Source organism: Trachurus trachurus (genome assembly GCF_905171665.1).
Source record: "Trachurus trachurus genome assembly, chromosome: 9".
In the NCBI taxonomy this organism is placed as follows: domain Eukaryota; kingdom Metazoa; phylum Chordata; class Actinopteri; order Carangiformes; family Carangidae; genus Trachurus; species Trachurus trachurus.
In genome coordinates this window covers 4,639,886-4,653,908 of record NC_139895.1, presented here as the reverse complement: position 1 = coordinate 4,653,908, position 14,023 = coordinate 4,639,886, and the positions used below count along the sequence as shown (strand labels likewise).

Genomic DNA, 14,023 nt, shown 5'->3' with positions numbered 1-14,023 from the left:
ATCTTTGGTTTGGATGAATCAAGGTTCGCTCCAGCAGCTTCAACATCTGTCAGTCAGTCGGTAAACAGTCGGTAAACGGTCGGTCAGTCGACGTTCACACCAGACACCAAATCTGAAAATGCTGAACTTGTTTCTCAAACATCTAAAAGACTGAAGCAGCAGGAAAACTGATCATTTCTGTATTTTCACAGAAAAAATATTAGTTGGGTGATTTGGTTTCTTCATTTCTGGAGAATCTTTCTGGAGATTTTGAGGTTTTTTTTAGCACCACAAAGCTTCATCAGCAACAACATTGACCTTACTTTATTTATTTGTTTCATTAATTAAAAAAAGGAAAAGAAAACAACTAAAAATCCTGAATGAAAAGAGGCAAAAAGAAGTGAACTATGATGTGATTATTGCAGCTGAAGTTTTGTATTGTGCAGCTCTACAGTAGATTATAAATGATATGAAGTAAAGCGAGCAATAAAAACTTTAACCGTTGTTGTGCTGTGAATAATAAAGAGGTGAAGCAGCTTCAGTCTGACTGAGCCGGTTCTGGGTCTGGTTTCACTTCAGGTTGATCACAGTGGGAAAGAAAACAGATTCACCAGCCAGGACAGTGAGGACAGTTGTGTCCTCTCAGCTGTGTCTCTGTTACAGACGCTGAGTCGTGTTTTACACTGAGAGTGGACGGACAAAACTGAGCTGAGAGGAAGCATCTTCAGATTTAGTGTGATGGAGGTGTCGGGTGGAAAACAGTCGGCAAACGGTCGGCCCACAGTCGGAAAATAGTCAGTCCAAAGCTAATCCACAGTTGGGATACAGTCGGTCTACAGTTGGCAAACAGTCGGCGCATAGTCTGCAAACAGTTGGAAAACCGTCAGCCCATAGTCGGTCCTCAGTCGGCCTATAGTCGGCAAACAGTTGGCCCACAGTCGGCAAACTGTTGGCAAACTGTCGGCCCATAGCCGGTCTTCAGTCGGCCCTCAGTTGGCAAAAAGTCAGTCTTCAGTCGGCCAACAGTTGGCAAACCGTTGGCAAACCGTCGGCAAACCATTGGCCCATAGTCAGTTGGAAAACCGTCGGCCCATTGTCGGTCCTCAGTCGGCCCACAGTTGGCAAACCGTTGGCAAACCATCAGCAAACAGTCGATCCTCAGTCGGCCCACAGTTGGCAAACCGTTGGCAAACAATCGGCCCATAGTTGGCAAACAGTTGGAAAACCGTCGGCCCATAGTCGGTCTTCAGTCGGCCCACAGTCGGCAAATAGTCGGTCTTCAGTCGGCCCACAGTCGGCAAACAGTCGGCCCACAGTCGGTCCTCAGTCGGCCCATAATTGACCTCTGGCTAAGCCCCGCCCCCTCCACTCACTCGGACAAACAGTCAACATTCGGTGACAGTTGCTATGACAACAGCTGTCACAGTAGGAGACATTTCACAGGAGGCAATTGATGATTTTTGGAGACAGAAAGATTAAATATCATCTCGAGGTCACCAAAACTTCACTTTACTTTACTGCTATGGCTGTCGGTTCGGTTGCCGCGAAACGCCGATAGCGACGGGCTAATTTCTGTTAGCCTGTCTATGGAGTTTTACATTATACGTTAGCATTAAGCTAGCGGACTTTATGCTTAGTTGTGATGCTGGCTAACATCTAAACATCTCTGACAATATGTTGCCTCAAATATGTTGTTGACTTAACTTGACTTAGAACAGATGTAGACATCCTTGTTAAGTTTATCCACGTTTAGTTGGTGTTGTGGTCTACCGCATAACTTTATCCAGAGCAGACACTTCTCTCGGTTGAGATGTGGCTTAGGAAAAGGTTAAAAAAAAAAATCCCCCCCGTGGCCCAGCCTCTCGGGATACCTAGTGTCAGAGTTGCATGTACCCCATGAACACCGTTTGACCATTTTAAACTTAAAATGTCCAGAAAAAACATATAAAAACTATGAAAAACTATGAAAACTGCAATGCATTTCAATGGACGTGGAAGCAGAGAATGTCCGAGTGTATGGGCTAGCTATGCGCACTGTGATTGGCTCATCGCGTTTGGGGGCGTGGCTTAGCCATAGGTCAATTGGCAAACAGTCGGTCTTCAGTCGGTCTTCAGTCGGTCTTCAGTCGGGGTTAATCCACCTCGATGGACTCGCTGCTCTCGTTCACTGGTTTACACTCGTTGGGAAGTCGCTGGTGGCGGCTGAGCTGAGTCGCCTGTGTGAAGCTGCGGTCGCAACGCTCGCACCTGACACACACACACACAGAGACACACACACACAGACACACACACAAAGAGACAAGAAGACAGACAGGAGACAGTGATTAGTTTTAGAGTTTGCATGTGGAGAAGGTCAGAAGAAAAAACACTACATCACATTATAAAAGAGACAGAACCACACACACACACACACACACACACACACACACACACACACACACACACACACACACACACACACACACACACACACACACACACACACACACACACACACACACACACAGAGACACACCGCTGCCTGTTAACTCTAATATCCAGTGACAGTATAAAGTGTGTGTGAGGCCCAGCGGAGCAGAGAGCTGTAATTGTTGCCCTGATCTTCACAACCTGACCGACAAATTACACACACACACAAGCGTACACACACACAAGCATGCACACACACACACACACACACACACACACACACACACACACACACACACACACACACACACACACACACACAGAGTGGACCTGTCAATAATCTATCTAGTGGGCTGGGTCGGGTATCCCCCTCTCTCTCCACACACACACTGATGAGGCAGCGTCACTGTCACTTCCAATAGAAAGAGAGGAGAGAGGGGGCTTTTAGTCTGGGTGGGGGCGGTGGTTGGGGGGGTGAGGGGGCAGTTAAATGTATATAAATGTGTGTGTGTGTGTGTATGTGTGTGTGTGTGTGTGTGTCTTCAAAGAGAAAGCTGTGTTGAGGTATTGGACTCAACAGCCCTGAAACAAGACTAACATGCTGTTAGATAGATAGGAGGAGGAGGAGGGGGATGTGTGGGGTGTGTGTGTGTGTGTGTGTGTGTGTGTGTGTGGGGGGGGGGGTGTTGGTTAGATAAAACAGCACAGACACATTTTTCAGTGTTGAAGCTCGACAACAGACCCAACGACAGACAAAGAGGCTGTAAACAGGACGATGTGAAGTCTGTATAGTTGTTCATACGCGTCATTTTTTTTTTACAGTGTTGTGGATTTTAACATTAAAGGGACATTGTGTAACTTCTCTTTTTCTCTATTCACGAAAATCGATTATTTCATTCAAAAGTCTGTTTTTCATTACTCAGTATTCCCCCCCATCAACAAACTGAAGTGTTCCTTTCAGCTCTGAATGAGCCGTTCATATCATTCATATCTACATGGAGCGGGTAAGCTCGGTGCTGCTGCCATGTGGTGTCGCCATGTTTTTACGTTCAGTGGCAGCGTGACGGTAGGAAACCACGGAAACTCAGCGGAGACACCGGAGCTGTCGGCTCAGGTGGAGGTGGCGTCTGTGAAAAGTCACCGCGGTAACGCAGTGAGGAGGAATGGAGCGTTACACTGATGCTGCATTCACCTGCAGTCGGGCAGACGGCCGTCGCTAACAAACCAGATGTCATTTTAGTCACAGAAGTCCAGAGAAAGCCGGTAAAACAATACCACATCGCCATGACAACATATTGTCACGTGTATTGTTTTGCCTCGTGCTGACGGACCACTTGTTTACATAGAGGCTTGTTTATGCCGTTACCTGCAGCGGCTGTCGTCTGCCCAATTTCAGGTGAATGCAGCATGAAAAATGCGATTTAGTTGCTTGCGATATACAACCGCAACGCTAGATGGGAGGAATTCCTACACAATGTCCCTTTAAACTGGTTCCGTTTAGCTGAATTAACGTCCGACACACACTGTCATATCTTCATCCCTGTCTCAGTTTTACTCTTTACGGCCGACAACGGTTTTGTTTGGTGAAACTGAACAGATGTTGATCCGCAGAGAATCAGCTGATCACAGTGAGTTCAAACAGAAGCAGCTGAGAAACGTCGTTAAAAGCACAGAGAGACAGATGTTGGAGGCTCCTCTGGACACATCTGGATCTAGTTTTTACTGTTGGACTATATCATGCTATTTGTCATTAAACACAAGTCACACAGCATCTTCTAATAAACACACGTGTCTTTAGATGTGTGTGTGTGACCCGTGAACAGCAGGTTTCACTCTGGTTCTTCTTCCACTTGAGTCTTTCTCATTTAGTAAATTTTCCTCCAGTGCGACAAAAACAAGCAGACGTCTGTGAAAAAAATCCACTGAACCACGACATCAAAGCTCCTCGGTCTCGGAGACGTGAGGACGACGAAGAACAAAGACGCTGCTCATCGACCGGCCGTCGCCTCTCACCGGGGAAAAACAACGTTGAGCTGTTTGTCCTGATCCAAAACGGGCCAAACAACACGACCAGATGCAAAAACATTTAATAACTCAGGTCGGGTCGGACCACGGAGTTCCTTTCTATTGGTCGTGTTCGGGACAAGAATTAACGTCCATGACTCCGGCTGCATCGGGTCCAAGCTTCAACACCCGCGGGTCGGGTTTTAATTTAACTGTAGCAGGACTGAAGCAGCTTAGAAAGGACTCAAACAGACGATCGAGGTCGTGGGCTTTGAGAGGTTTGGTTCATTCATGACAACTTGCAGAAAATAGAAACAGACTTTTCGGCTTTTATTTGAGAATTTACGGTGAACTAATCTTGTTGTTGTAGATGTAGAAAATAAACTCACTCTCATAAGGACCTAAGGACCTGTTGTTATAAGATACAGTTTAATAATAAACACAGAGGGAGAACTGTACAGTACAGACAGACCATCTGTAATACAACGTCATGCAAACGTCTTGGCACCGTGGTCACAAGTCTGTTACAGAGGAACTAAGCAGGATTTCTCCCGTGGCTATGCTACATTTTTACCTTAATTAAAAAGCTACAGAGTAATTGTGAGTTAACTACATGATTTGTGACTTGTTACAGTGAGAACGGAGACTCTCTGAAAACCAACCTTACAACATCAGTGTAGTTACTACAGCTCTCGTCTCGTCGTTGTAAACAAATGCACATGGCCGAGAGTATATGCATATTTCCTTTTTGTATATAGTATGCGTATCTTTTGCACTTTTAATTCATTCTTTTTTATTTTATATTATTTAAATTCTAAATTCTCTAAATTCTTATTTTATTCTATTTTTTGTACTTTTATGTTTGCGCCTGACACCAACAGAAGTTCCTTGTGCTGTAAACTGACCTTTACTGCTCTTGGCAATAAAACAGTTCTGATTCTGATCTGATTCTGATTTACATGTTCAAATTGCCAGAAAAGGAAAGTTTCTGTGACAGTTTCCAGTGTAAATAGTAAATATCTTGTCTGATACCTTGGTCAAAGTTCTCTGAGAGCTCAAGTCTCCTGGGTTTCCCGTTCTTTTTCAGGCTGCTGCTCTGTTTCCCCTTTTTCACTCTGAAACTGTAGAAAACTAAAATTATACACTGATAGTGATTAAAATATTGAAAAAAAAGAGTGTTCATGTTTAACTTTATGTCTTTTGGAGATTGTTTCATCTTCCACTTGATGAACTGTTCACGTTAACAGACATTTTAAACCAGCGGTGCCCAATCTTTTGCATGATGCCGCTGTATTTGACTTTACACAAAAAATTTGACTGGACTTGAATGAGTGAAGATAAAAAGTTGAATTGTTCCTTAAAGACAGAGAAGAGTTGAGTTAAAGCTCAGAGATGAAACGCAGCAGAGCAGCCTCCCTCTCCATCAGCGCTCTGTGTTGTCGTCGCCGTGGTGACAGTCCGGTCCGGGAGCGTAGCGGAGCTGAAAAGCTGCCGACCACACAGAATCTCCTCCTCGGCCAGGAGGAAAATAAAGTTGAGCGTTTTCCTCCTGACAAAGTGACAGTGGCAGCTTTAATCTATCCGCCGCGCCGTCCGAAAGGAGATAACTCCCCGAGCCATCGATCTGCTAAAGATTTCTGACGCCCGTCCATGATTGTCTTTGTCCCGCTCCGCCTCCGCCGAGACTCTGAAGTGCTGATGAAAAGCTTCGAGCTCTTCCTCCGATTGCTTATTAAGAACGCTGATTTGCTTTAACCTCCTCCTTTTCTCTCCTTCACTTTTTACACCGTGATCTCTTGTTCCTCCTCCTCCCTCCTTCTTTCGCCCTTTTCGCTCGGCTCATCGACGACCCGCTCCCGTTCCTCTGATTGCTTTTAATTCGAGAGCGTTAATTTGTTTCACGCCGCTCAAAACCCCTGATTCTGCTTCTTTCTTCACTTTTCTTTTCTGTCCCTTCCTCTCTTTCCTTTGTCCCGGACGGCGACCTCTCCGTCCACCGGGGAGCGTCCTCATTGTCCTGCGGCGCTGACGAGTTGACAGCAGCGGCGGCGGCGCTAATTGCTCTGTGGCTCGTCCTCTAATTATTTCAGTTGAGTGGAATGGGATGGAAATGAGCGTCAGGGTGGAGACTCTGTGTTTACACTCAGGAACCTGCAGAGACTTTTCCTCTACATACGAACACACGAGGCAGAAATACAAGTCCAAGAGGGAAAACGTGTTTGTCTTGTTTTTGAGGAGCGGAGCCAGAGTCCCACCCGGCAGAATGAAAACATGTTTCAATTCCCACAGACTCTCATTTATTTTCATTTCTAACATGAAGAAATTCCCACTGTTACACACTCAGTTTGTGCTTTTCTTCATACGACACAATAATAAGGAGGAGGAGGTCACATGGCCAGACTCTCTAAAGTCTGGTGGACATGAACCATGTGGACGGGTCTTTAATAGGGCTGGGCCAAAAAATCGATTTTTATATTAATCGCAATTTTTTTCTGTCGATTTTTTTTTTTTTGGGACGACCAATCTTTATTGTACGATCATGTATTCTGTGCCATTACACTCGACAAAGTCAAACCGGCCTGTTGTGTTCGTTTGTTCACAGATATCTATGTGAACAAACAAACACAACAGACAAACTGATGTGATGTGTGTATTGTTTTTTGTAAATACGACTTATGATGTATTGTCAAGTGTAAAATCACAATAATTGAAATATAAAATCGCAATACTTGGTAAAATCAAATCGCAATACTTGTTTAATCAGAATTGCAATTTAAATCGACTCGGGACCCAAAAATCGTTAGAGAATCGAATCTGCACAAAAGCATATCGGCCCAGCCCTAGTCTTTAATGTGTTTTATTTACAATAAGATTAACGACAGTTCACTTTTTATATATTTTATAAACTAACTCAACGTCTCATCGTTTCACTGATTTAAGACGTTACACTTTAAAACTCCTGGAGTTTCTCCTCAGTGGATGTGAGGGTCTGAGGGCAGAGGATGTTGTTATGATGCTGTGTAAAGCCCTTTGAGACAAACTGTTGGTAAAAACAGGCTATACAAATAAAACTGCCTTGCCTAAACTCATATGAGTTTAGGCTGCTCATATGAGTATTCTGGCTGCTTCACTTTTGAATAAACTTTATTTGTGCCACTGTTTAGTTTAGTTTAGTTTATTTCGGTCTTGACATGGCAGCTCATTGGACAATAGAAATTACAGCTCAAGGTCTAAGAAAATACACAAATCAAAGTAAACAGATGTAAGTAAATAAAGAAAGTGAACAATAGACATTTAGAGCCAGAAGGTGAAGCTGAAGCTTAGCTTATTTTACCTTATTATAAACCAGGTTATATTAAAAACTATGCAATCTACTGGTGTATCAGTAGTCAGAGTCAAAAAAATAAGAAAAAAGAAGAAATGTTGACCCTGTGTGTGCGTGTGTGTCTCTCATTGAACCAACCATCAACGCTGATCCTTATTTATAATTATGAGCGTCTCCCGGTCACTTTGTGTCGATAGGTTCAGTAAACGCCTCGCACATTAGAAGGAATCCATGTGACCTTTGACCTTGTGATCAGCTCTATGGATCACTGAGCTTCATGCTGATCTGGACACCACTGCATCAGTGTCCGGGAAAATCAACCAGCCTCTTTATTCATTCACTAGATTTCACATGAAAGCTTCTTCATTTAAAGTTCATGTTATTTAATTAATTCATATTATATAATAATCAATAAGTTACACACACACACACACATATATACCTATATGTAATGAGGAGCAACAAGACAGACATTAATAACTGTCTAAAAAAGAAAACTGTGTAAAAAGAAAAGAAACTGACAGTGAAGTGCCACGACTTCCTGTATCTGGTCCTTCAAATTAAAAGCCCTCTGGCCTTTCATATACAGTTCAGTCATATAGATTGATGTCATTTTGACAAGACACGGCTCCAAAGGTTGTTTTTTTCTTTTTTCTGCGACCTATCAACCAATTTCTGGTAAAGTTAGGTTGACTAATGACTTTTTGGTTGACTAATGCTTGGTCGGCTATTTGTGGGGCAGCCACTGACAGAACTGAAAGTGGTGCAGCTTTTTATCCAATCAGATGTTTTCTGTCTTAATCTCTGTAAATAAGAGGATGTGTTTTTCTTCATGTGACCTGTTCACAGATAATAAAATAATATGTTGTTAATAAACGCAAACTGGTAGTTTCTAGTGTTGAGTCTTTGTAATTAATTAGCAGGACGTTAGCTGTGTGTTAGCTTCACGTTAGCTGCGTCAAAGATGGTTTAGAAACCAAGACGCTCCACTACTAAGTCAGTTTCCTGGATCTATGTCCCGTAGGTTTCTCCGTGACTCCGCCCCCTTTAGGAGACCGGCAGACCGTGACTCCGCCCCTTTTAGGAGACCAGTAGACCATGACTCCGCCCCCTTTAGGACACCAGCAGACCGTGACTCCGCCCCTTTTAGGAGACCGGCAGACCGTGACTCCGCCCCCTTTATGAGACCAGCAGACCGTGACTCCGCCCCCTTTATGAGACCGGCAGACCGTGGCTCCGCCCCCTTTAGGAGACCAGCAGACCGTGACCCCGCCCCCTTTAGGAGACTGGCAGCAGCAGCAGGTCTTGAGTCTATTGACTCCAATGGGAGAAGTGAACGTGAGCTCAGATTATGGTGGATTCTTTCTTTCCAGAGTCACTTTATATAAATATCGGACTCTTTTTTCACAAGTCACGTCTCTTCTGAACATTTTGACATGAAAATGGACAAATTTCAGACAAATCAGGAGAAAATGCCCGTGCTAACAAATGTTCATAATGCTAAATATGACTGTTAGCTGTGTAAATATTGAAAATATGAAGAGCTAACTTCAATCCACCAACAACTTTTATAAATCCACACACACGTTCACAACACATGGTGGGGGGATGGGTGACCACGCCCACTTTAGGAGACAGGAAGTGTATGACGTCATATCATTGTATTGTATTGTATGTAGTGCGGCATCTTGACAGTAGTAGAGGATCTTTGGGTGCGTGTTATGAAAATAAAGGATGTTATGTATGTGTCCTGTCTGAGCGACGGCGGCCCCTCGCTGGGGGGTCGGGGGGGTCAGACAGGTGGGTGGGGTGGTTGGTGGGTGGGGGGGGTACTCACTGTTACTTACTTGAACGGCTTCTCTCCCGTGTGCGTGCGGATGTGGTTGTTGAGCGTCGTGGCGCCGGCGAACGCCCGGCCGCAGTATCCGCACTTGAAGGGCCGGTCGCTGGAGTGAGTCACCACGTGGTTCCTCAACTCTGACGGCTGAGAGAAGGACTGGGAGCAGTGGCCACACTGGTACGGCCTGAGGGACAGACAGGTGAGACAGACAGACAGGTGAGACAGAAAGGTGAGACAGGGAGACAGACAGGTGAGACGAGGTGAGACGGACAGGTGAGTTCCTGTACACGACACAGTTGCAGACGACGGCTCCCAGCCTCTTACAGTTGTTCTCAGTTGCTAAAACAACTAAAACCCACTTTTTTAACCAAATTCTCAGTTGGTAAAACTCTTTTTTTTTGGGATCAACCCTTAAAGGGATAGTTCAACATTTTGGCAAATTGGCCCATTGCCATAATCCCTATAATAGTCATAGCAGTAGGTTCATTACCTTTATTTGTCGGTGCAAGCTATTTTTACACCGTCCTGTGAACTAGTTTCTTCCCTTGATAAAAACAGATGATCTGGGTTTTTGTACATTTATTTTTGGGGAGTGAATTTATGAATTTCTTTCTCTGAAATTGTGTGATTTTACAAAGTCACAGGTTGTCTGACTTTTAAAAAAAAATCCTGTGTAAAATTTAAAGAAAACGAGTTTAAAGGGAAAGTTCAATATTTTTGGCAAATTGGCCCATTGCCATAATCCCTATAGTCATAGCAGTAGGTTCGTTACCTTTAATTGTCGGTGCAAGCTGTTTTTAGAACGGCGGAGCAGAACCGTGAGCTGCTCAGAGCTACGCTACGGAGGCTCATTATGGGATTTCTTGGTTTCTCTCATCAAACTCATCAAATACACAATCCAACAACTCCACAACGCTCTGGTGGACAAGTTGTGACCTGCACATTCACCACGCTATGAGATAATAACACAACGTTACCAGACAGAGTTGTTTAAGAGGGAAATACAGAGACTGTTGATGAAAAACTGTCCCTGAAGGCAACGCGCATCAGTGGTTTTGCATGAATTTACCTCTAAAACAAGTCAGAAAAAAAGCATTTTTAATACAGAAATGTTGGAAAAGTCTATCTATCTGTAGGCACTCACTGGTTTGAACTATTGGAAATAGACTTTTACATGATATTCTGATGTATTGAGATGAACCTGTTTGTAAATGTTAAAGCTGATTCACTGCAAATAAAACTGACCTGAGGTATAAAGACTTTTTTATTCTTTTTTCTAAATTCAAATTAAGTAACACACACTCTCTCTGTCTCACTCTCTCTCTCTCACATACACACACATACAGGGCACAGTGGAGTTGGACTCTGCTCCGGTAACCATGGCAGCGTGACCCTCATCAACAATGCAGGCCTAGATCATGACTGGATCATCTATCACTGTGTGTGTGTGTGAGTAATAGCAGTTAGAGAGAGTGGGATAGAGACAGTAACACAACAAGAACAGAAGAGATAGAACGAGATTGTGTGTGTGTGTTTCTGTGTGTGTGTGTGCGTCCCAAATGGGAGTGTGCAGCGGGAGCGAATCGGACTGAAACAAACAACCAAACAATAGCAGCGTGTGTGTGTGTTAATAGAGTGTCCTGCTTCCATAAAGCACTGATCTAATCTCACACTCTTTCTATTTATTGGGTTGAACATTATCAGCTTATTGTGTTGTAACATACAGCACAGACACACACACACACACAGAGCCTCCTCATCCCTCACACTCTCTCTATTATCATTACAGAGATGATAAAAGGCCTTGAACACGGCGGTCGGTCGGACTGTGTCACACACTCATTAACACACCGAGCCTCGCTGAGCAGCTGCCAATCAATCACACTCAGCATTATTACAGCATAAACTAATAAACTCCTTAAATCAATCTTATTATTATTATTAGATCATTATAAAACATAATGTGACGACTTTTTTTGCCTGTTTCGGTTGTTTTTGAATTCTTTGGATTTTACCTTTACTGTATTTACCACATTATAAAAAAAATATTCACTGTATGTTTGGTATCTTTCTTTCTTCTAACTTCACCTCAATTATTTTTCCACTTCAACCTGCTTTATTAACACATCGGGCACAAAAATACACAAAAATCACATAGAGTCGTATCAGCTGATTTCAATAACTTGGTTGAAAGATGGTCAAGTATGTGACCATCTGCACTGAAACTGTAATGTATCTGTATTTTATTGTATGTACTGTGATATACTGTATTGTAATGTATTGTATACCATGTATTTTATAAGTAGACATAGTACTGTTTTTTTAATGCATTTTAATTATTGTAGTGCTCAAGTCACCTGCCCCAGAGACTTTGGTTGAAAATTAGCCAACTTGGCTTGACCAGCATGTTTACAGAAATGTTTATTAATGTGCACTGTCTCTGTATATTTAAACTGATAAACTAAACTAAACACTTTTTTCTGTTTTGTAAAATGACAAAAAAAATTGACAAATACTATATCGAGTAAAGAAAAATCAGATGCCTGTCCATCTCATCCCATTTTTACGTTATAAATATTTCTGTAATATCAAATGAACACAACATCTTGTCTCTGGTTTTAAACGGTCGATCAACGTCAAACAAAAAACTAGGAGAGAGTTTCAAATCTGCACTTTCCAGTGAAGTCGACAGCAGCTCCAGGTGACCTATCTTTTTTGTTACGGCGCTTTGCAAACATCACGTGATCTAGATTCTAGAGGGATCTGGAGGGTTCATTCAATTACATTTTAACTGATTAGCTAAATGTGATGATCCAACAAATGTACAAAATCAGCTTCAACATCTTTTTATAACCTTTTTTTTTTGTCCAGACGGTTTTGAAGGGAACGAGAAAAAAAATATCACGTTCGTTCATATTATTAATATGTTCTCCAAATGTTTTTATTTTTTATTTGAAGTGTTTTATTTTTCCAGTTCAACTGATTTCAACCATAAACTCCTGATTCATTTCATCATTTTATTCCAGTGTGAAGCTGCGATCGCCTCCTCCACCTCCTACTGTTACTGTATCTACACTGTGAATCCCTGTGTGTGTGTGTGTGTGTGAGCGCCACAAAGGAAAAAAAAATAAAAATAAAGTGAGTGTTATTCTGAGACCAATAAGACAAAACTGTGACATCAGTAGGTAACAAATAGGTGAACAGCTCAGAACTAGAATAAAACAAATAGACCGACATCTTCACCGCTCCAATAAATCACTCTCACACACTCTCACACACACTCACACACACACACAGAGGAAAGTAATAAGAGTAAAATAGTGTAATATAAAATCGAAAAATTCTCACTTGCAGTTTTCCACATAAAAGGCGTGTGGCCGTGGGGGAGGCTTCATTTATCAGCCGGCCGCTCTATAAGTTCACGCCTCACTGGGCCGCTCCACTATTTATTAGGTGGGTTTTCTATGAAGAGCTGCATTGATTGTGAATAGTTTAAGTTGATGAATGTGTGGATATTATTTATTAAGGCAGCAGGCCGGGAGATTAATGCCCGGTTATTGTTTATTACAGTGGAGAGAGAGAGAGAGGAGGTGAAGCATAAACACCTCCATCACACACACACACACAGGTATACTGTATAACGTGCATGTGCAGTTGAAGTATTTGCACACAGAAGAACATGCAAATACGTCCGTGTTGCACAAATGAGTAAAAAATCTGCAAACTAGTGCAGACGATCATTAATATGCATGAAAGAGTTTCTACTGCGCTGTGTGTTAGAGTGTCAGTCGGCCGGTTACAGACGCTGATGTGAAGACTTGTATAATAATATGAGTTGTATATGAATGAATGATGAACTGAACTCACTCAACTCAACAGTTTTTAACAATAAAAGCATTTTAAAAAACATCTAAATGTTCTCCCTTCAGTTTCTATCTGTGTAACAAGTGTTGAAATAAAATAAAAACACAAATATTTGTTCTGAAACTGAATAATGTAACTTTTTTAAAGTCACTGTTTGTTCAAATTAAGGCCGATGGCGTGAATTTTTGTGGTAAAAAAGAGACATTTCTGGGGAAAAAAGTGGTCAAATATTGAGAAAAAGTTGTTGACCACCTCGAACCTTCTCAAATAGTCAGAACCACTGATTTAAAGGATCAACGCAGCTTTTTGTTTTCTTCTATTTTCTTTGAATAATGTTAAAAGTTAAAGCAGATATCAGCTTCACGGCCGTTTCGGCTAATGCTGCGTTCAAGGCAGGCTTTTGAAACCGTAAGTTACAGCTTCAAGTCACAACTACGACTTGGTAGCGTTCCAGGTAACCCGTAGCTCGTGTTTTTACCATCCTGTTGTCTGTGAAAGTTCCCTATAACGGCCACTCGTAACTTCCGACCCGTGAACTCGTACCAGATCGAACTGGTATGACTTCACAGGAAGGAAAAACACAAAGTACGAGTTTCTTTGAA

At 42.5% G+C, this 14,023-nt stretch overlaps 1 protein-coding gene across 1 annotated transcript in view; it reads right to left on the bottom strand.

Annotated features, from left to right (window-relative positions):
• Positions 1-2,111: 2,111 nt before the first annotated feature.
• prdm6 (PR domain containing 6) overlaps positions 2,112-14,023 on the bottom strand; it is a gene marked incomplete at its 3' end in the record, with an annotated part of 110,056 nt that continues 98,144 nt past the window's right edge. The window contains exons 8-9 of the mRNA XM_083979018.1: positions 9,565-9,741; positions 2,112-2,226 (exon numbers count right to left, since the gene is read on the bottom strand). Of these exons, the coding sequence (XP_083835144.1) occupies positions 2,112-2,226; positions 9,565-9,741 (292 nt within the window). The remainder of the gene's footprint in view (positions 2,227-9,564; positions 9,742-14,023) is intronic.